This window comes from Zootoca vivipara, chromosome 2 (assembly GCF_963506605.1).
Source record: "Zootoca vivipara chromosome 2, rZooViv1.1, whole genome shotgun sequence".
In the NCBI taxonomy this organism is placed as follows: Eukaryota; Metazoa; Chordata; class Lepidosauria; order Squamata; family Lacertidae; genus Zootoca; species Zootoca vivipara.
The window spans coordinates 82154274-82175542 of record NC_083277.1 but is presented as its reverse complement, the minus strand read 5'-3'; the positions used below and the strand labels follow the sequence as shown (position 1 = coordinate 82175542).

Sequence of the window (21269 nt, the reverse complement as noted above, 5' to 3'; positions counted from 1 at the left end):
TCGTGACCGACTCTGGGGTTGCGGTGCTCATCTCGCTCTATTGGCCGAGGGAGCTGGCGTACAGCTTCCAAGTCATGTGGCCAGCATGACAAAGCCATTTCTGGCGAACCAGAGCAGCACACGGAAATGCTGTTTACCTTCCCACCAGAGCGGTACCTATTTATCTATTTGCACTTTGACATGCTTTCAAACTGCTAGGTTGGCAGGAGCAGGGACCGAGCAACGGGAGCTCACCCCGTCACGGGGATTCGAACCGCCGACCTTCTGATTGGCAAGCCCTAGGCTCAGTGGTTTAACCCACAGCGCCACCCGCATCCCTCCTTACATGTTTACCTGATAGTAAAGCCAATGGAACTCAATGGGTCTGTCTTCTGAGTAGATATGCATGGTTCCTATAGGGATAGAGAGTTCTTGAGTTAACTCAGACCCAGCCACTTTACAGCTTTCAAGTTCATAGTCATCCCTTTCAATTGTGCCTTGGATAATTGTGGACTATTATACCAAGAACCACTACTTTTCAATAGAAAAATGGTTTGAGTGAGTAATGGTAAGCCATCCCAATGGCTCAGTCAGGGATACCAATAGCATTTTCTAGGCCAAGCACACTAGATGTGGATTGAGACCAGGGCTGGATTTATGATAGGTTTGATGAGGCCCTAAGCTACTGAAGGTAATGGGGCCCTTTATATGTCCAGCTGTCCTTTATCAACAACAAATTGTCGCTGTGTTTTGTGTTGAATATATGCTATATGGTAATTTATGGACCTAATAGGTACCTAAAGCCATTCGCACATAACAAAATATGTATTTTATCGAAGTAATTGTTGAACTGAAATACAATTAAGAAGAAGTATATTAATAGCAAACCAGTGATATTTTAGGGAGCAGGCTGGCAGGCAGGACCCATTATTTACATCATAGGAGCCTACATAACACAAAACAAAACAAAACAAAACACTGTTGCTGTATGTAGGTTTTATTTTATGTTTTTTATATTATATTTTGGAAATGTACATCCAGCTTTTTCCTTTATAGAGAGTAAGGCCCTAAGCTATAGCATGTTTAGCTTATATGTAAACCCAGCACTGATGGAGACCTCTGGCCCAGTTGTGAAAGAGGATACAAATTTGCATAACAATTTCATATGCTTCCTGTGTATGGCAGCTTGCATCCTCCTTTCCAAGTGGGGTGGAGAGCTCAAAAATAAAAAAAGGGGGCACATGGAACTGAAAAGATGTCTGACAGACAGAATGTCATCAGGTGAAACTTCCCCCATCATTTTATTTTGATACTAGAAAAAAACAACCTGTTGAATTCCTGCCTGCCGCACAGCTCTAAAATGCAGAAAAGCCTTGCCCTCCCCCAGTACAAACCCTAAAGCGTGCAAACTATTCACGTTTGATGAGTTGTACACAAGCTATGTTATTGTATCTTTTTTCCATCAATTGTTACTGGGCTGGCAATACTACATTCAGTCCAAAACCAGGTACTGTATACAGTACTTCTGATGGCAGTTAGGAGGGGGCAAGGGGAGGTTAAAAGAGATTTAACATTTACAGTAATCAAAAGTTCAGGTGCCCATGCTTCTATAAATTCCAAATTGTCAAAAAGCATGTTGTGTATTCTAAGAGCATTTGTTGTAATTATTTTTTTTTATACCTCATAATCACTACACTAGGGTTTACACAGGTCAAACAGCCACTCTTTTCTCTCTCCCTTTTTCCTTTAAGTAAAAAGGATTTAAGTTTTTAACATGAATATATCTATTTTAGTGTTATACCAGCAGCAGTAATGCATCCCCAGGAATCCCCCCATGGCTGGAAAGTAACAAACTACCCCTACCCAACATGTCGTTCCTACAATCACCTTATCCCCCCCCCTACAAAACTCCTGCATTTCCTAGAATAAAAAACAAACCCAATACACCAAGAGACAGGTGTATTGATTACACTGCAGGGTTGCCATATACTGCTCTCTTTCTCATCACCCCCGCCCCAGCAATATTAATACAGCAACACTGGGTTACTCTGCAGGGCTGATATAACCCATGTTTTCTCAGCCATAATAGCCACAATCCTAACATACAGATATATTAATGATGGGTTTTATTTTTATTTGCACTAGCAGTGTAATTTAAAAATGTTTACTCAGTAAGCACACACACACACACACACACACACACACACACACACACACAGAGAGAGAGAGAGAGAGAGAGAGAGAGAGAGAGAGAGAGAGAGAGAGAGAGAGAGAGAAGGCATGGTCTCCTCTCTTTGCTGCTTTTTTGTTTTTGAATGGACATGCACAGCTATATTTAACTCTTGGATTTCTCAATTTTTTTTTCTGGGCAACAGTCCCTTCTCTACCAGGGAAGATGGAAAAATACAGCTTCAGAATGAACCAGGAAGTGTCTTCTCCATTGTCTGGATAATGGGTGTCCTGGGTCATTTTTGAAGTCATTTTTGGACCTTCTTCAGGCTTGTATCACTCTAAATTTCTCTCTGTCGTTAGTCAATCACATCTCTGACTTCACCCATTGGCTAAAAACACTGAGAGATGAGAGCAGGCTTTTTCCTCATAGTGCAGTTGTTTTGAATGGTGCCTGTAAATTTTGCTTCACAGTCTTTGTTCCAAAATGCTGAGAGGCTAACTTTTAAAAAGAAAAGAAAACTCAGCTTCAGGCCCCACCCTCTGGCTCTGCTCCTGGTACAAATGTACCACCTGCACCCTTATCTTGGTGGCCATAGGTTAAATGGAGCCATGTAGCAGAGTACATGGCAAAATAAGGAACCAAATTCCAATTCTTTGAAAAGCTAAAACCCTGTGAAATGACTTACTGGTGAAACATAATCAATCACAAAATATATAATGCATGGTTAGTTTTTAGGCTGGCATCTTAAGTGCACTGTAGAGCCATTCCTATCGATTGTAATTTTTAAAGCCTTGAAGCTCTAATGAAGAGCAATTTAGCAATGTAATTAATGTACTGAATGCCAGATTAGCACACAAATGAAGTTGACAAGTTAACCTATACTCGGTCACTAACGCAGAAAAAGTTCAACTGTGGTTTTGTCTAGCGTGCATTGGATTGAGTCCAGCTCCTCTGAAAGCAGCGGGGGTTTGGCCATTGCATGACTGCAATGGGAGAGGAATTGTGCCTTTCCTTTGGATAGCTCAGACAGAAGACGGAATTTGTAACTTGGGTGTGATGGTACAAAAGTGTTGGGTTGACATTTGATTCAAGCATTCATTGCAATATTTGAAATAGGTTGCTTCTGAGAATCTCATTATTAAAAACCTGAGAGGAAAACAGAAGAGAAACCTGGAAAGCTGCCACTAACCAAACCTCCTCAGATCCGCACTGCTACTCAGCCACCTACATTTCATCATTTTAATTGTGCTCCCTCCTGCCCTTATTGATTGTGCATTCAGACAGACAGCTCTAGCACATTCATGTGGTAAGTTCAGAGAGACATTTTTTCCAAACCTGATGTGCCCAAATATAAAATGCAGTTAAATGATGATGCCACTTCATTCATCCACCTTCCTCCCCACCCCCAAATATCTCCATGCCAACAATACCAAGCAACCAGTTGTGCGGCTGCATAATCTGCCCAGGTCCAGCTTGTCCCTTGTGTGGAAAAGAGGTTTCAAGGGATTCAAGGGTGCACGAAAGGTCCCAAGAGCTAAGGCTGGGATCTAGCATGAGGAGCTGTCCAAGGTTAGATTTGCTCAAGATGTTGGAAGACCCTTTCAGGAAAAAGGAATTCTAAACATCACTACCTCTGATAGGCAGTTCATAGGACTCTTCAGGAGCGAAATAGCTATGCATACTATAAAAAAAGCAGGAGCCTTTTGTGTTCTTCTCGGTCAACAGTGCAGTATTTCAATGACTCCGGTTTTTTTAGTAGGTGTTGCAGCTCCTCCTGGATCCTTACCTTGAGCTGTTCCAGCCTCTATTCCTGTTCCTGATTTCCTTTGCCTCACCTTCTTTGTTCCAGTTCTTCATGTACTTTGGACTGTATTATTGCTTATGAGCTGTGTTTTGGCCTTAAACTCAGACTCCACTCTGGGTTTCTTGGAGTGTTTTCCTCAGCCTGGCCTGTTGAGGTAGCCTTGATTTATAGAAATGTACCTCCAAACCAGTTCTGCCTCAAACAACCCCTTTCCCCCCCCCAAAAAAAGAACCCTCCGCAAAGCACTATTTGATACTTTTTTACAATTGTATCACACTGTGGATCAGTAATCTTTTAGTCCTGTGCTTTACAAGATAAAGAACAGCTCAAAACAAAACCCAAAGACTACAATCTTAGTCATACAGAAAATGCATAGTCCTGCTAGTGCTTACCTTTTATTTGTACTCAGTTTCTATGTGGTTCTAAGGAAATGTTCACATCTGTCCCTATTGACCCTTTGAATAGGGCCTTTTGAATGCTTTTGTTTTATTAGAAATGCAGAAAAGGTTAATTATACTTCTGCATGGATCAGGGCCGTCTTAAGGGTATCCAGCACTGTGGTGCAAAATACCTCCGGCACACCCTCCCCCCGCTTGCTAGGCGCCGTTGGAATGGCGGCTAGGAAGTCTGCTGTTGCGAGGGGGCTTGGCGGGAACAGCGCACCAAAAGGAGCCCTTTCAGGCGCTGATCCCGCCACGTCCCCTCACCTGGGCGGGCTTGCTAGGTGCCGTTGGAATGGCGGCTAGCAAGCCTGCTGTTGCGAGGGGGCTTGGTGGGAACAGCGCACTGAAAGGAGCCCTTTCGGGCGCTGCTCCTGCCGCCCCCCCTTGCAAGCCTGCTGTTGCGAGGGGGCGTGGCGGGAACAGCGCACGGCAGAGGATACAGTCGACCACCCCCTGCAAGTGCGACGGAAGAGGGGCAGTGGCAGAGCTAGGCTGCTTCAGCAGCAGCACCTCGCTCGCTGCCTTGAACATGAGCAGCGCGCGGGGCTGCTGGGCACCCCAGCCCAGCGCCCCTGATGCGGAGGCGCCCTGGTGTGCCGCGCCACTAAGCCTTGGATCAGGGCCGAAAGGACGGCCCTGGCATGGATGACCCTTGGGGTCCCTTCCAACTACAATTCTATGATTCTATGTCATGAACAACTATCCTGGGGTGTCTGCTGAATGGAGTTATAATCAATTAAAAATGGTTCCAAATTATGAGAAAAATAGCAATGTATTTTAGAACTGCAAAGGACTGCAGTGGACACTGGACCTGATGTGTCATCACTAGTCGGATATTTCTGACTTTTATTGGTAAGCGGCAGAAGAGTTCCTTTGCATGCTGTGTGCTGCCTGTCTCTTTCTCCCTGCCCTCATTATGCAAGCAAGCTCCCCAAGGCCGGGAACCTTTTAAATGCTTGCTATGCAAGGGTGTGTTGCCTGCCACACCCTAACCTTCACCCTCCTGCATGATGCCCGAGTTAAGCAGGCAAACAAAGACAGCGATTAATGGGCAATGCCAGGGGCTGGCACTTCCTCCTGTGGTGCCTGGAAGGAGGAGAGCAAGATCCTTCATTCCAGCCAGATGGAATCTGCTACATTTTCCCACTGTGGCAGAGGACACCTGGATCGCCTCCTTTCATCACATATGATTTCAGTATTAATAACTCACCTGTGGCACTGTAGCTTCTGGCTGTTCCCCAGACATATGCTTCCCCCTTTGTGCAATTTTATCATTATTTAGTTTCATGCAGCTTCCCACCCCTCATTTCATTAGTCCCTGCACATACAGTAGAGTTTGGATTTACATTAAGATTGCAGATAGAAAGTTCTGGGACTTTCAGGAAAACCCAGAGATGTATTTGTCTAGGGAGAATGTGCTGCCACACTCTAGTATAAAGCTATCAAAACATGAGACAAGCTAAACCGAGGACCCATAGGTCAAGTGGACAAGCTGCAAAGCAAAGCCCTCCTAGACAATGTTCTGTTGTATACATTGAGCCAGGAAGGGAAACCTGCTATGCATAGCTTACCTCCGAGTGGTAGATTTTGCCCATTTGTTAACAGTGTTCATGGATAAAGTGAAAATGGTACTCCCTATTTTCATTATATTTTTGCTTCTCCATGGTTCTTCTTTAGGCATCTTAAAGTTTGACTTCATTTGAGCAAAATTCACCAGGTGTTTAGCTCACAAGCCTTTACCTAATACCAGGGCCAGCCAGCTTTGGGACATGTGAAATATTAGTAAAGACGTGAGCACATGGAAAGAGTTTTCCTTTACTACTAAGTAATAATTACCAGCCGTTACACATCATGGGCTAGGAGGAAGGACTTCCAGGAGAGCCTGAGCCCCATCACCTCTAATTTTAAGAAATAGGTGCTGCTTAATACATGCCACAGTCCTCTAGCCTTTTTCTTTGTGCCGCTTGATCATGGACCAGGCAGAACAGTGGACGTTTCTAGGCAGTGGTGCAATTAGGTAATTTTAGACTCTGGACTTAACAAGTTGTATGCGGATGAGCTTGATAGATGATAATGTATATTACTTCACCTATTTCAAAATGTGGCAAGCTGGCCATAATTGCATTTGGAGGTCCTGCTGTTCTTTTACTGAGCAGGGCCTTGCTCTTCTGCTACAAATTCTTGCCCTGACAGCAGTGTTTGAAACTCCCATTGTTCTGGGTGAATTTTGCAACAGGGAATTCCATTAGCCCAAGCAGTTTCTGAGCTCTGGGCGCAGTACTGCGCCTAAGATTTCAGATTAAAACTGCAGTGTGGAAGGAAAGGAGGACCTTTTTCTGCCTCCCTACTTCCAGCAACTCTCTGAAGACTGGAGAAGAGGCCCTCTTAAGAATATTAGGGGGGGGGCAGGGGAAGGACTAGACCCTGTGAAAAATGAACATAATGTTCATAGCTGCCAAGTTTTCCCTTTTCTCGCGAGGAAGCCTATTCAGCATAAGGGAAAATCCCTTAAAAAAAGGGATAACTTGGTTCCGGTTTCCGCCTGCAGGAATGGCGGACCTGTTTTCCATCTCTCTGACCTTTGTAAGGAATTTGGCGGTTGCTAGGGGAGTAAATGGCAACCCCCTACCCTCTCCGGGGGTTACGGAGAGGGGCCGCTGGCCCGCGATGCCCCCAGACCCACTCCGACTGTTTTTGGAGTGGGGGGAGCTTGGGCTGAGCACTTACAAGGGCCAGGACTCCCGGACGCTAATCTGCATGGCGGGGATTTCCATGGTTAAAGAAGATAATTAGGCTTAAATCTATGGACATACTTCAGAAGGAGGGAAAGAAGCGCTGTTTACTGCTGAGAAATTTATGCTGCCGAGTGAGAGGAGTCAAAGATTGTACTGCATCTGGAAGAAGGATTGATGGGGACGGAGCGATAAGGGGAGTGAGTTTTTATTTTATTTTATTTTTTTTTTTTCTTCATATTGTTGCCTCGTACCTTCCCGGACGCGATGTCCTGGCTTGTTTGGAGTGAAAGAGAAGCAAAAGACTGTGTGAGTTGAACCTTATAACTGTTGTTACTGAGCATATTTTTTTAAAGATGTGGAGTTGCCGATGAGAAAAGCCCCCCCCTAGTCGGACGGAAGGAGTTCTGAATGCGTTCGGAGGATTTATGAGCTGTGACGCACTTTAAATTGGAGCAGCGACCTGAAGCTAAGTTCAGCTATAGGGCAAGGAGATCCATTAATTTACCAAGTGTCTATGGTTTGATGTTTGGGTCTCCTGCCTGGAAAAGCTGTAAATTCTATAATGATCGTAAATTTTCATGGCCATGAGAGGAAAGCGAAAGTGATTTGAGCTTTTTAAGATGGCGCTACTTCGAATTGCTTCAACGCAACAGGAGCTCCATTAAGAAGATTTATGGGGAGGCTGGACTGATTAACTCACACAGGAGAAAGAACATCTGTGAGACTTTGTTTGATATTTATATCAGCAGCTGGGAAACAATCGTGAAAGTAGAAAACATCTATGTGACTGTAAGGGGAAGATCTGGATTATTATGAACTTGAAGGACGATTTGAACTTTAGAAAAAAGACGGCAGTGGACAGTTGCGAGGAATTCCCAATTTCTTGAAGCATGGGAACCCAAATAAAAAATTCTTTAGATGATTTGGCATAACATTCGGTCTGATTGATATATATATGTGTATAATTTGAAATATTGAATGTGATATAATTGGTTTTAATTGGAAAATTAATAAAAATATTTTAAAAAAAAAAAAAGGGGATAACTTGGCAGCTATGATAATGTTTTAGCTGCCGTTCATTCATTTTCAGCTTTTATTTTTGTTATAAAAAAGTGAACCTAGACATTCCATTGTTGTGCCCATAACCTAGGTTTAAGGTGCCATTTAGCTCCTAACTTTCATATCTCAATTTCTAACACTGCCTGACAATACCATAGTTTCTACTATTTGTTTTGTCCAAGTTATATTTGAAGTGCCCCATACATTTTTTTTACTTCATACTAGAATATTTTATATACAACTGTGCATGACAATTGGGCAAATGACTCATAGAGTAGTTTTTAGAGACAAGAGAGAGGAACTTATATTAATATGTGGGTGGGATTCAACTAATGAGTCCCATTAGCAGAAGCCCATGCAAGGATGTCTGCTAGTGGATCAGGTCTCCCCACACCCCGAATAGTGTGCATGGGGAGAAGAAGGGAGATCGTTCCATCTAGCAAGCTCAAATGCTTGCGCTGGCAAAACAATTGCCATAGTGTAATGTTGAATTCCTTACTCTGTATACGGGGGGAGGGAGTGGAAACAGCTGTTTAATTATCAGACAAAATGATTAGTCCTCTACCATTACTATTACTGAGTGGAAGTGCAATCTTCTACATCCTTATTTGAAAGTAAATTCCATTGAAGGCAGCTATCCAAAAAATCAAATGTATTAGGACTAAAATGTCAAGTTGCAGTCACCAAGGGCCACAATCCCTTCTGGGCAATGTTATGGGGGGGGGCACATGCCAATAATGACCAGAGGCAAACAAGCAAAAATGTTCCAGAAGGGTGTGAAGCAGTGCCAGTGAGAGAATTGTCTGGGGAGAAGAGATGTAGGTGTGGAGGGTGCATGGTCTGCGGAGAGTCCTGAGGGCCAGATAGGGAGGCCTAGAGAGCTGCATTTGGCCCCCATGCCTGAAGTTCTCTCCCCCTCCCCTCCACTTGCACACTTATGGTTGCTGGAACAACCCATAACTCATTTATAAACCTCTCTCTCTATAATTCACATCCCCTTGAAAATGTATAAAGATCAGCTAAAGCTAATACCTGATATTTGCAGAGAGGTGGATCGTTTGTTAAATATATTAAACCCTGGGAGAAGAATGTGATGAAGCTTCTCTCAGATGTCTGGGTGATTGTGTATACGTGCAAGGAGATGAAGCTACAGAACAGAACTGTATGTAATACATACTCATGTTTGTAGAAGAAGCGAGACCCACCCAAAGCATGGCCACTGGGCTTTATTATCACTTTGCACCTTGTACTTCTCACTGTGGGTGAATGGGTTGGGTCAGGATTGGTATACCTGTGCAAATCAGAGTCTTTAGGTGTATGTATTTGTGGGGCCCCTCCTCAGAACTCACATTTTCCATTAAGTCTTTAACCCCTTAATTCTCATGCCCAACAACTGTAACCAGGTGTAACTTCGTTTGCTTACATACACCTTTGGCTACCGGTGCCTCTCCCTCCTGCCTTTCTTCCCCATCTTATTTTCTTCCATGCTGTCAAAATTTAGACTGGAAGATTATTGGGGGCAGGAAACTGTGTTTCTGAAACTCTGCTAAGTGCCATGAACATAAGCGATGTGTTGTCTTGTAATTAATGATTTTATATAAGAGAAATTCTACAGTTCTGAACTTTGGGTGTACATCTGGCCTTTGGTGTTTTTCTCCTCTGGAATTTGAATGCGGTATACAAGTCTCTTTAAGGTTGTACGTATATTTATTTTGAAGATGGCAGGATGCAGCTTTATGTTTGAGTTAAGTCTTAATGTGGCATTTAAGTGTTTGCAGTTTGTGAATACAGATTTTGCATTTGGAATGAGATTCTTCTGTACATATTTCTATAGTATTTGTGTACTTATGCACAAATCCATCTCAGGCTGCACATTTATTTATCCTAGTTACTGACATTGAGTGAATGTTATGTGTGCAGTTAGACCTTATAAGAAAGAGCACTCTGTGTCCAGAGTTTGTTTGTTATTGTACATATGTCTAGTCAGACGCTGCTGTTCTGGGTCTAAAAAATTCTACGTGGAAGGCGTTTCAAAGAATTACCTTTCTACATGTGTGTGACTGCCATACATACAACATAATACGAATTCTTCCAAAGAAATGCCCTTCCCTGTGATTTGGTAATGAAGAAAACCCTCCTATTGCCTCACAATCAGATGGGGCTTCTCTCACCTGGAAGGTGAAGCTGACGCCCCAACTGAATGTGGGTATTTATCTGACACATATCTTCCAGGGAGCTGTGGTTGACTTCTGGGGCTTTATGTGAATTTCACCCCCTCACAACAACCCTGGGACAAAGACCGCCCAGCCAGTTTAACCTGTGAGAGGGAATCTGGAGCTGCGTCTTCCGCCTCCAACCCTTCCAGCTGTCAAAAACCGCTAGTCTATATGTCCATGGCCTGTTTTACCACCTTTCCGGTGGCTGAATGTTAACCTTGCCCCTGTGTGTGTATTGGGGGGTGGGCCTGTGGCACTCGAGGGCTTGATGCGTGGCGCTGTCTTCCCCCGGGGACCGCGTGCGTCCGCCTCTCTCTCTCGCTCCCGGGCTCCCTCCCGCCCAACCCGCGACTCTGACGCGGGTGCCTTTAGAACTCCCCCCTCCCCGGGGCTGTTTACTGGAGCACGAGCTGCCGAGCAATGAGCTCAGTTCCCCCTTCGCGTGCGCCGCGGTGGGCGGAGGCGCTTTGGGCTCTGCAGCCAATGGCGGCTCGCTTCCGCCGCCGCCGCGCGCGCGGCCGCAATAAAAGGCTCCGGGAAGCGCACGCTGCAGCTGAGATAACTCGCAACCTACAATCGCCAGCGCGCGCCAGAGGCTCTCTCTCCCTTCGCCGGTACGGTACCTGCTCCTTTTTGCTTCTCGGGGAGGGCTCGAAGCCGGCGCGCCTTCTGGTGGGGGACAGACAACGCGTGAATCATCCCCGCTAGCAGAGCTTAGTCAGGGCGGGTGGTTGGCGAAGCCTCCGGAAAGACGAACTCTCTTCCTTTCTTGTGAGTGTCTCTCCGAAATCTGGAAGTGAAGCTCAGGGAGGGAGGCGGAAGGAAGCGCGCTGCTGCCCTCGTTTCAGGGAGCAAGAGACTCGACCCGCGCCCCCTAGGCAGAGGCAGCTAGGGAGAAGGCTCGATCCCGGAGGTTCCTAGCCCGGGTTCGCAACCCCTTCCCAGCGCGCGGCTGATGTGCACGAAGATGGAGCAGCCTTTCTACCCTGACTCCTTTCTCTCCGGCTACGGGCAGGACTACAAGACGTTGAAGTCGGGCATGGCTCTGAACCTGTCCGCAGAGCCCTTCCGCGGCCTGAAGTCCCAGCTCCCGCACCACCTCCGCGCCCAAGAGGACGGCCCCGGCGGGTACTTCCCGGGCTCCCTGCCGCAGCAACAGGCCGACACCGGGAGCTCGTCGCTCAAACTAGCCGCCCCGGAGTTGGAGCGCCTGATCGTCCAGAACAGCAACGGGGTGATCACCACCACCCCGACGCCGCCGGGCCAGTACTACTACCCGCGCGGGGCCACCGAAGAGCAGGAAGGCTTCGCCGACGGCTTCGTCAAGGCGCTGGACGACCTGCACAAGATGAACCACATGCCGCCGCCCAATGTCTCCATCGGAGCGGTGGCGGCGGCAGCAGCGGCGGCGGCGGCGGCCTCGTCGGCCAGCAGCGGCTACGCGGCCTCCCTCCCGCAGGAGCCGCCTCCCGTCTACACCAACCTGACCAGCTACAACCCCTCGGCCACGCTGAGCACCACGTCTAGCTACCCCAGCGCCAACCTCAGCTATATGCCTCAGCCGCACGGCCTGGCCTTGCCGCACCCTTCGCGAGGCTTCAAAGAGGAGCCCCAGACGGTGCCGGATATGCAGAGCCCGCCCGTGTCTCCCATCAACATGGAAGATCAGGAGCGCATCAAGGTGGAGCGGAAGCGGCTGCGCAACCGCCTGGCCGCCACCAAGTGCAGGAAGAGGAAGCTGGAGCGCATCGCTCGGCTGGAGGACAAGGTGAAGACCTTGAAGAGCGAGAACGCGGGACTGTCCAACACGGCCAGCGCGCTGCGGGACCAAGTAGCGCAGCTCAAACAGAAAGTCATGAACCACGTGAACAACGGCTGCCAGCTCCTCTTGACGGCGAAGATGCAACAGTCCTTCTGATGGGCGGCGGGGGACGACCAAGCCGATCCCTGCCGTCTCAAAGACCTTTTGGGGGGATGGGGTGGGGAGAAGAGAAAGTGGACTTGTAATGCAAAAGTTTACACGGAACCGGACTGACAAGCCCAGTTCCCAACTCTTCTGTTCCTGAAGTTCTGTTTTCCAAGTTATGTCTGTGACTCTCAGTCTGGTGGATCCAGAACTCCGGTCTGTGCTGAGTGTGTGTAAGAGGTTTTTTTTATATCTGTATGTGAGAGTGATTTTGTGCGTGAGTGTATTTAAAACAAAAAACAAAAGCCTTTTTTTCCACCCCTTCTGCTGCGTCGCTGGCTGGTGCAGTGGAACTGGAGGTACTCTGGACAGAGCCAGAAACTGGCCTTCTGATCTCTTCCTTGTGCCAGTAGAAAAAGGAGGTGATCGCTTAATTTATAATTGAAACAAAAGGGACCAGAACAGAGGATGGCAGGGAAGGGATGAAACCTCAGCACCTCTCTTCCTCCCCAGGAGGCCACTGTACGGACAAAAGGGGTCACTGGGGGAAAGGGGAGCGGGAGAGGATTGTTTACTACTTGTGCTCTTAATTTCTTTTGAGTCCTCAAATTCAGTTTTTTTTTTCTTCAAAAGATTGTATTTGTGTTTTTGACTTTTTATTGAAACTATTTAAGTAAACATGTTCTAACTACTTTCTGTTGTGTGCCTCTTTTAATCTTCTGTCTCTCCTAGATATTATTTTACAAGTTGTTTGGGGGAGTTATATCGGAAAAATCAGACTTTTATTTTGTTGCTGTTTTTTTTTAACAGCCTCTCAGTTTCTTTCGGGACAGTTTTAACTCGCTTGCTCTTCTTTTCTTGAAGCTAAAGTTTAGAGGGGTGGGAGAGAAAAGTTGTTGCCAAGATGTAACCAAACCTAAGAGCCCTCCTACCGGTAGCTGGCCCTTCGCCTTCCCTGTGTGTGTCCTTAACTCCTTACTGGGTTATTTCCCTGTAAACCTACGATAATTTAGGCACGTCATCTCTGTTGTCTCTATCTAACTACGATCCCCCATCCTCCCTCCCTCCCTCTTCTCCCTCCGATGTTTTCCCTAACCAATGGGATCTGGGCCTTTTGAATGTGCTGCGGTACTGTTGTGCCTTGTTCCTTTCTCCGCTTCACGTCATTTCCCGGGTTTGGGGGACTGTTCTCCCTCCCCTCCCGCACCGCTCCCCACTTTCCTTTGATGTCAAACTCGGAGCCTTGATGCGAAAGCGCTGGTGCTCAGAAAACCAGCTTGAACCTCTTTCCCGTTCCCTATAGCGAGGGACGGGAAGGGGAGGGCGTGCGCGCAAAAGCCCCGAGGGGCGGCCTCCCACACGCCGAGCTTCATTTCCTTGATCTCACAAGTTCTGACTTCAGCTCCAGTGGGTGGAGCCTCCGGGGTAAAAAGCTTTTCGCGCTGACGCAGAGGAAGATGGCCATATATGGTCAGTTTCTGCCTAGTGACGCGTTTCTGGTAGGGCTCCATTCCGGGAACCCCCGCCCACGTTACCAGGCAAAGGGCCTTGGACGGTGTCGATTTCCAGCCAAAGAAGGAAGGGGGTGATGCTTTGGGGCTGGGAATGTCCCAGGGTGCAGCAGATCCGCAAAACCCAGCGGCGGGCCGAGGTCCGACGGGCTTGGCCCGTGAGAGCAACCCACATGGCTTGCTCACATGTCCTGCGGGGGAATGTGAGACACATAACATGTTACAGGACTTTGGGGTTTGGTTTAAAAAAAGAAAAAGAAAAAAGTTAACTTTCCCATAACGGTTATCGCTGCCGGTAACTGAAACTATTGCAGACTGAGCTCTGCCAGTCTCAATTAAACTATTTTTTGGCTTGTTTTTCAACCTTAGCACCTCTCCATGTTCCCGTTGTCTGGTGGTGAAAGGAAAATTTATTATCCTGTATTTCAAAGGTTCCTTTTGTTACAGAGTTTTGTACAAAGGATGGATAAGCTTATGTACAGCAACTGTTGGCTGCTGCTATACAACTGATTTTTCCTTTCCTTTCTGTGAAATGTTTGAAGCAGCTGAGCGATAGTGCCTTTTCCGTGGCCTCCTGTTGAGTCCCATAGCTGAATAGGGGACCATCTTCTTAGGCGTCCCTTTCTCAATGCCAATGCAAGTCACTTCGGCACTGTTGCTGGGCTGCAACTACAGTACCATCATTTGTGGCCACTGGTCACACTGTCTATAGCTGATGGGAGTTAGTGTCAAACAACATCTGGAAAGCCCCAAGTCCCCCACCCCTAATTTGAGAAAAGGGATTTCCCATTGGAAACAAGTGTAAAGGGGGAGATAAAGAAAGCTGTTAGATAAAAAACAACAAATCTCGTATTAACCTTCCCCAACAGAAACTGAATTAGTCTCGCATGCAGCTTCTGCAACAGGAGGATGTTTAATGAATTGTACCATTCTTGAGAGAACATAGATTTGAAGTCATTAAGGCTATACTGACAGATAAAAAAAATCAGTGAACATTTTTTCTTTTGGGACTTTTTAAGAGGGTTCTCCCCCCCTTTGCATATATGTTAATTTGTGGGGAAATTGAAGGGAGAAAGCTGTGTGAGTTACAAGCAATAACCTCCCATAGGCAACAAATCATAGTGCTGCTGTCATCTCTTTATCCCTCTGCTCTGTTGCTTGCATTTAAATCCTAATCTGTAAGCAGCTCCTATTTTAAAGACTCTAAAAATGTGGGAAATTCTTGCTCACTTGGTTTAGTTGTTCAGAATAATTAAACCATAGTGCTTAAGATTTTTCTAAGCACTATGCGTATGTGTGTACTTGTGTGTCTATAAGAATATTACAGCCCCTGCCTGTAGACTCGCAATGTCGTGATGCAGAAGGATAAAGGAATGGGAAGAGAAGAGAAAAGAAAAGCAAGCAGCAGAGCAGCTGTTCCTTTGCAGGCCAGTGGTTGGGGCCAGGCTGGTCTCCTCACCATGTTCTTCATGGGAGGCAAGGGTGCAGTGGCCCTGGGTCTCTTAGCAGTAGCCATAGTTTGCCTCCCATGAGCTTTACAGTCCCAGGGAGCTGTCGATAAGTTAAATTAAGAGTCTGTTGACATCTTTTGCTGCCCCAGATCTGAGATATAAAAAAAAACTATTTTGTTAGCTTGTGTGTTTGTTTTGACTCTTTCTCCTGGAGGCATCAAGCTGATATGGCATACAGGAGTGTGAATATGGGAGAAAATAGGGTAAGCCTACCAAGCAAGAGCCAGTAGAAGGGCCCAAACCACTGAACATTGCTGCTGTTGCCAGCTGCTCACAATACAGCCGTCACTATATGGGCTGTGAAACTACAAGCATTCTGTATGTGGGTTCTGGCCTTGCTGGGGTTCCAGTGGATGCCTCAGACTGGACATAATGAGAGTAAAACTGTAGGCAAGCCAAAACAAGGGAGCTCATGGGAGCAGGATGTGGGATTCAACTTTTTCTCCGAAGAATGCTGGCCCTCAACTGAGAAGGTCAAGGTGACTCAGAAGAAAGTAAATGGGAGGTGGTACCATAGAGAGCCCTTATTCCCTGCCCTGGTCAGTAGGAGTTGATTATAAGGAAGAAAGGGGGTGCTTGGATTAGAATGGGACCATGTGCAAATGGTCACAATTGAACTCAAATGACCAGCAGAATCTCTGAATCAGCCCTGTGGACTGAGATGCAATATAAGAGGTGGCACAGAGAAAGGGGTTTTGAACAGGGGGGATTTTTTCCTCTTATCATCGAGGGTCTGGTGAAGAAAGTAGAATTGCTGGCTAGCATCCTTGAATTTTGTATGTAGCTCTGTCAAACGCATTTTAGTGAAAAAGACACTTAAAGCGGGGAAATCAAGTTCTTTATGCAAACTAATAAAATGCATTGGCAAAAGAAAAAGTCCAGATGCTGTGGTGTATGGCTGCATGCATTAAGGATTAAGATGCGAAGAAATATTTTCTCTGTCCATTTCAGTTGTTGCATCTGAAATACTTTCATTTAAAATATTAAAGGTCAGTTATAGTTTTATATTTCTCATGTTCCTAAAAAAGGAAGAAGTGATCAATTGCCCTGTATCATTGCAGATGGGGGATCATTGCGGGAATGGGACAGGTGTATTTTAAGACAGGTGAATAGACGGGTGAATAGACTGGGAGAAAAAGAAGACTTTTTCATTTCATAGACTCTAATTTTTGCTTAATTGGGGGTGAATGAAACTGGGATACAGGCAATAAGCTCCCATCCCATATCAGGAAGCCAAGGCAGAGCCCAGTGATGATAGGGACAGGGAGCCAGGAAAACAGCAGGTGGAAGGAGCTCTAAATGGGTCTGTGAGTCAGGGAGCCGAGACGTCTAGCTGGGTGATGGGGAGCAGCATTCAAGCTTCCTGGGTTCTATTTCCAGACATGGGAGGGGAGCACAGTCGAACTGTGTGTGTGGCATGGCATGGCATTAAAGGGAAAGTTGGGAACCAGAGAGCTACTACCACACTCATTGTATTCCATACCATCCTCTTTCTACCCATTTCCTTCTCATGGGCTTAGTGAGAATGACGCGACTTGTTGCTGTCATCCAGGGGGTGGGGCAAGTTCCTTGCAGAACCAGCCTGGGGTTATCATCAACAACAGCCTGATGTCCCCGGAAGCACGAGAAACTGACGCGGAATGGAATGTGGCCATAGTGCATGCCAGAGCTGAAGGCCTCCCAGAAGGGCATGTGTAAGAAGCAAGAGGCACCCTGGCCTCATGTCATCCCTCTGGGCAAATGAGGGGGAGGGGTGGAAGGGTGCTGTGTCACCTTCCAGCTCACATCCAGCTTGTTGAAATGGGATGTGATGGTAAAGTGATGTGCTAAGGATATGTTTTACCATAGCAGTCTAACATTGCAAGATGAAATTATAGCAGAAAGGAAAACAGGTTAGCTAGGATCCATGTAGCATAAAGATAATGGGACAAAATCAGAAAAGGAGGGCACAGACCAAGCTATAGCTATGGGGTCGGGGAGAAGTGTGGATTGATACTAGTAGCCAAAGCAACAGAGGGAGGTACAGTGGATTTGTGGCTCAAGTCCAAACAAGAAAGGTGGAGCGTTGCTTGTTTGTGCTTTTAAGGCAGAATTGCTCAATATGTATTTCTGCTTCACCAAGAAGGAAATGGTGATGAGACATTCAGTGCTGACAAAAATAAGGATGGGGAAAGGCCAAAGGCTAGGAAAACAGTTCACTTGGGCAATCTGAATTGATGTTGGTGGCGTTTACGGAGGGAGCTAGTGGGGCAAACCTCTGAACAGCCAGCTGTCCTAATTGCTGAAAACTGGCATAGTCACAGAAAATTTATTTATTGCAGCATTATTTATCCTGCCCTTTTCCAGGAAGGGCTAAGTGCAGGTAACAACAGTGAAAAATAACTCCCCCCCCCCAAAAAAAACCCCAGCTAGTTATAAATACCCATGCCTGCTTGACCCTTGGCTGTCAAATGCCAGTCCAGCTCAAAGAGGAAGGTCTTGACCACTCTTTTGCAAAGCCGGCTGGCACGGACTTCTACTGGACAGGAATTCCACTGTGAATACCTCTGTGTTCGTTTCCTGTTCATGCCCGATGTAAGAAAGGGCTCTTTCATGGTAAAACTCACGAGAAAGAAGCCTCTGATGTATGTAGCATCTAAGCCAGGGGTAGCCAACAAGGTGACCTCCAGAAGTTGGTGGGCTCCAAGTTCCATCAGCCCCAGCCAGTAAGGCGAACAGAGATTATGGGACCTGTAGCCCAGCAACAGGGGGTTGAACTAGATGGCCCTGGGGGGGTCACTTCCAACTCTATGATTCTACAATCTGGAGAACATCACATTGACTACCCTTGGACTAAGGCAGTGTTTCCCAACAGGTGGTCCGCGGACCCCCAGGGGTCCGCGAGCTATGCCAGAGGGGTCCGCAACTTGGCGGAGCCAGAATGGAGGGGCGCTGGCCAGCCTGCCCGCCGCCCAGTGCTCCCCGCGGCTTTTTACAAGTGAGGATAGCAGGTTTTTGCCCTGCTTCAGGGCGGCAGCGCCCGTTGGCGAGCTTGGCTTTTGTGCGCTTTTTCCTCCCCTCACGAGGCGGAGCAAAGAGAAGCTGAATGAGGCGGAAAGGCTCTTCCCTCCTTTCTGCCTCCGCCTCATTCAGCTTCTCTTTCCTCCGCCTCGTGAGGGGAGAAAAAGCGCGCGAAAGCCAAGTTCACCAACGGGCGCTGCCGCCCTGAAGCAGGGCAAAAATCTGCTGTCATGGCCGGGTCGCTGGGTGCCCGCCTCGCCCGGAGCCGCTTCTTCGGCAGCTTCGTGTGCGGGGCGGCGCTGGGACCGCAAACCCCTCGGGGAGCCCCGTCTCCCACCCGCGTCCCTGCAGAGCTCCGTGGCCGCCACCGCGCCTGGGCAAAACAGCAAACCCTGAGTGACTGAGCTGATTATCACCCTTCCCCAAGGTCAGATCAAAGGCTCATTTAGCCTAAGCATACTGTTTTCTACAGGCCAGCGGCTGAAAATGAAATGTTAACATTTCCTCAAATGCTTACATTTCTCTTCAACACTTAAACTGATTTTTTAAAGATATTTATCTAGACTCCACTTTTAAGTGGGACTCCTGGTGGTCTCCCATTCATATCTATCTATCTTTAGTTAATCCCCCCCCCCTTCTATAGCCACTAGAACCCTGTTAGCAATTTCTAAACAAAAAAAAAATTGCACAAATTTACAGTGAATTTGCCTTTCATTAATATGGCATTTTAGGTCCTTAGGAGTCCTGCTAGTTACATTTTACAGCAGGTCTGAAAAAACTGTGCACAAGAGAACAAAGTATTGGCTTCTTTTATCTCTCTCTCTCTCTCTCTCTCTCTCTCTCTCTCTGTGTGTGTGTGTGTGTGTGTGTGTGTGTGTGTGTGTGTGTGTGTGTGTTTTAAATCTCTCCCCCATTCTCAGCATCCCTGGGTAGGACAGACATCTAACAAAATAACTAAATAAAGCATACTAATATCCAGCCATTGGTGACCTCTGACCAGTGATGTTGGCAAGCTTCAGAATTGGGTTGATGAAAAGAACCACCCTCAACAAGTGTTTCATGGTTTTGAATTCAGAATCCCTTTGAATTTTGGCTAGGTGTGCTGAAATGCTTGCGGCGTTCCAACCTGCTTCTGTTCCTCCCCTTTCCCCGAAATGACTGGGAATGGGAATGATGCTCTTTAGGCCTTAAAAGCCTTTAGGCTCAAAGCCTTATGAACAGGGTATTTCCATGGCAAAGGCTCCTTTGTAAGGACCCATATTTTATTTATTTATTTTTATTTTATTTTTTTCTAAAAAAGGTCAACAACTCTGGGAAATTGGGGGGGGGGGCGGCGCCAGAAGGTGATCTCGCCTAGGGCGCAAAAAACCCTAGCACCGGCCCTGTCCGCAAGATGCTATTAGAATAAAAAATATATGAAATATATTTCGTATGATAACAGATTTTTTGTTTTGGCCGCTTCCTGCATGAGCAGAGTCTAGCGCAAAACTAGAATTAGATAGAGGCAGTAGTTCTGCTGTATGCCGTTAGGTGGCGCTTTACAAACACTACTGTTTTGCAAAGAGGCAGCGCGCGCATTCTACTAACGCTCACCTCCCCAAGATGCTTTGCGCGCGTCGGCTTCATTTATGCGCTACTGCGCAGGTACCCTGTCTTTTTAATTTTAGGATTAGGAATTAATGGGGGTCCTTGTCACAATAGCGGCTCGATGAGGGGTCCTCGAGAAAATTTTGTTGGGAACCCCTGGACTAAGGCATTAAGGTAGGGGCAGGAAGCCTTATGTTTGAGAGCCAAATGTGGCCTTCTAGATCTCTCTAACTGGCCCTTAGGATTCTCCCCCGGCCACACTCTACACCTTCATCTCTTTTGTTGGTTGGAATGTCATTCAACTGTGATAATGTCTCTTGCCTGCTTGGGCTAGAGAGATGCAAGTGTAGAGACCTGACTGTGGGACTGGACTGTACAAAGAAAAAAGTTCCATATTTTGCTCCACCCAAAAGATTTGTGACCCTTGAGCTGAAAATGTTTCCCCACCTCTGCATTAAGGGCTCTATAGGTCAACAGCTTCCTTGAACTGTATCCAGACAGCAACTGAAAGCCAGCACATATATCACAACTTGATAGCCTTACACTTTTTGGAAGAAGATCCAAGGATGCATAGAATCTGATTTATTTACTTGGGGGAATATTGGAACAAACAAAACCATTCATTTACATGATTAGAGAGAAAACTTCATAAGCAACTTGCCTTTATAAAAGACAACTACAGCACCAATTTATTTTCTGTTTTTGATATGATAGTTTAGTAGCGAGAACTCAGTTGGTAATAGGGACTTCCAAGGCTTTTCACCAAATCCACTATTTAACTTTATATACTCCTAAGAAGGCTTTTGGAATGAGGACTGAAGAAAATCAGCATTTGCTTGGTTGGAAGCCAGCATTTAATATATTCATTAATTATTTGGATGAGTGAGCGGTCAGTTATGCTTGCCAAATTTGCAGATGATAAAAGAATTGGCAGGAAATACATAGCATTCAAAGGATAAGCTAAAACATTTTAAAAACAAACCACCCAATAATTGACAAATCAGGCAGGCAGATTAAATTCAGCAAGGAGAAATCTCAACTGTTATACATGTGGACCATTAGTCACTCTGTGCTCCAAGGATTAGATAAGGTGACCAATGAGTTTAAACCACAAGTAAGTACGTGCACAATAAACATTGTGTTTTGTTGGGGGGAGGTATTCAAAAGGAAAAGCTATTCAATAATGAAAGTTTAAAAGTTGCATAGAAAGATGAGAAATTTTCCTCCTCTAAGGGCTTCCAATAAGTATTTTAGACAGATAACTGTTGGGCATTTTCTTAGGGGGTAGGGTAGCCTGCTTAGAGGGTAGGAATTTCACTAAACCATCTATCTGGCCCACTCTAAG

At 46.3% G+C, this 21269-nt stretch overlaps 1 protein-coding gene and 1 long non-coding RNA gene across 3 annotated transcripts in view; both read left to right on the top strand.

Annotated features, from left to right (window-relative positions):
• Positions 1 to 21269, top strand: part of LOC132591738 (uncharacterized) — a 55398-nt gene that overhangs the window by 29389 nt on the left and 4740 nt on the right. The window lies entirely within an intron of this gene.
• On the top strand, positions 10916 to 13006 carry JUNB (JunB proto-oncogene, AP-1 transcription factor subunit). 2 transcript variants are annotated; one of them, XM_060271744.1, is made up of 2 exons: positions 10916 to 11023; positions 11425 to 13006. In XM_060271744.1, the coding sequence occupies exon 2, from the start codon at positions 11449 to 11451 to the stop codon at positions 12325 to 12327; it is 879 nt and encodes a 292-aa protein (XP_060127727.1). In that variant the 5' UTR covers positions 10916 to 11023; positions 11425 to 11448; the 3' UTR covers positions 12328 to 13006. The 2 variants fall into 2 exon arrangements, with proteins under 2 accessions (XP_060127727.1, XP_060127726.1); XM_060271743.1 differs by having other exon boundaries at positions 10930 to 13006.

Bases quoted from the DNA above. Each gene is read 5' to 3' on its own strand.
- JUNB (XM_060271743.1), top strand. From the start codon at position 11,365: ATGTGCACGAAGATGGAGCAGCCTTTCTACCCTGACTCCTTTCTCTCC.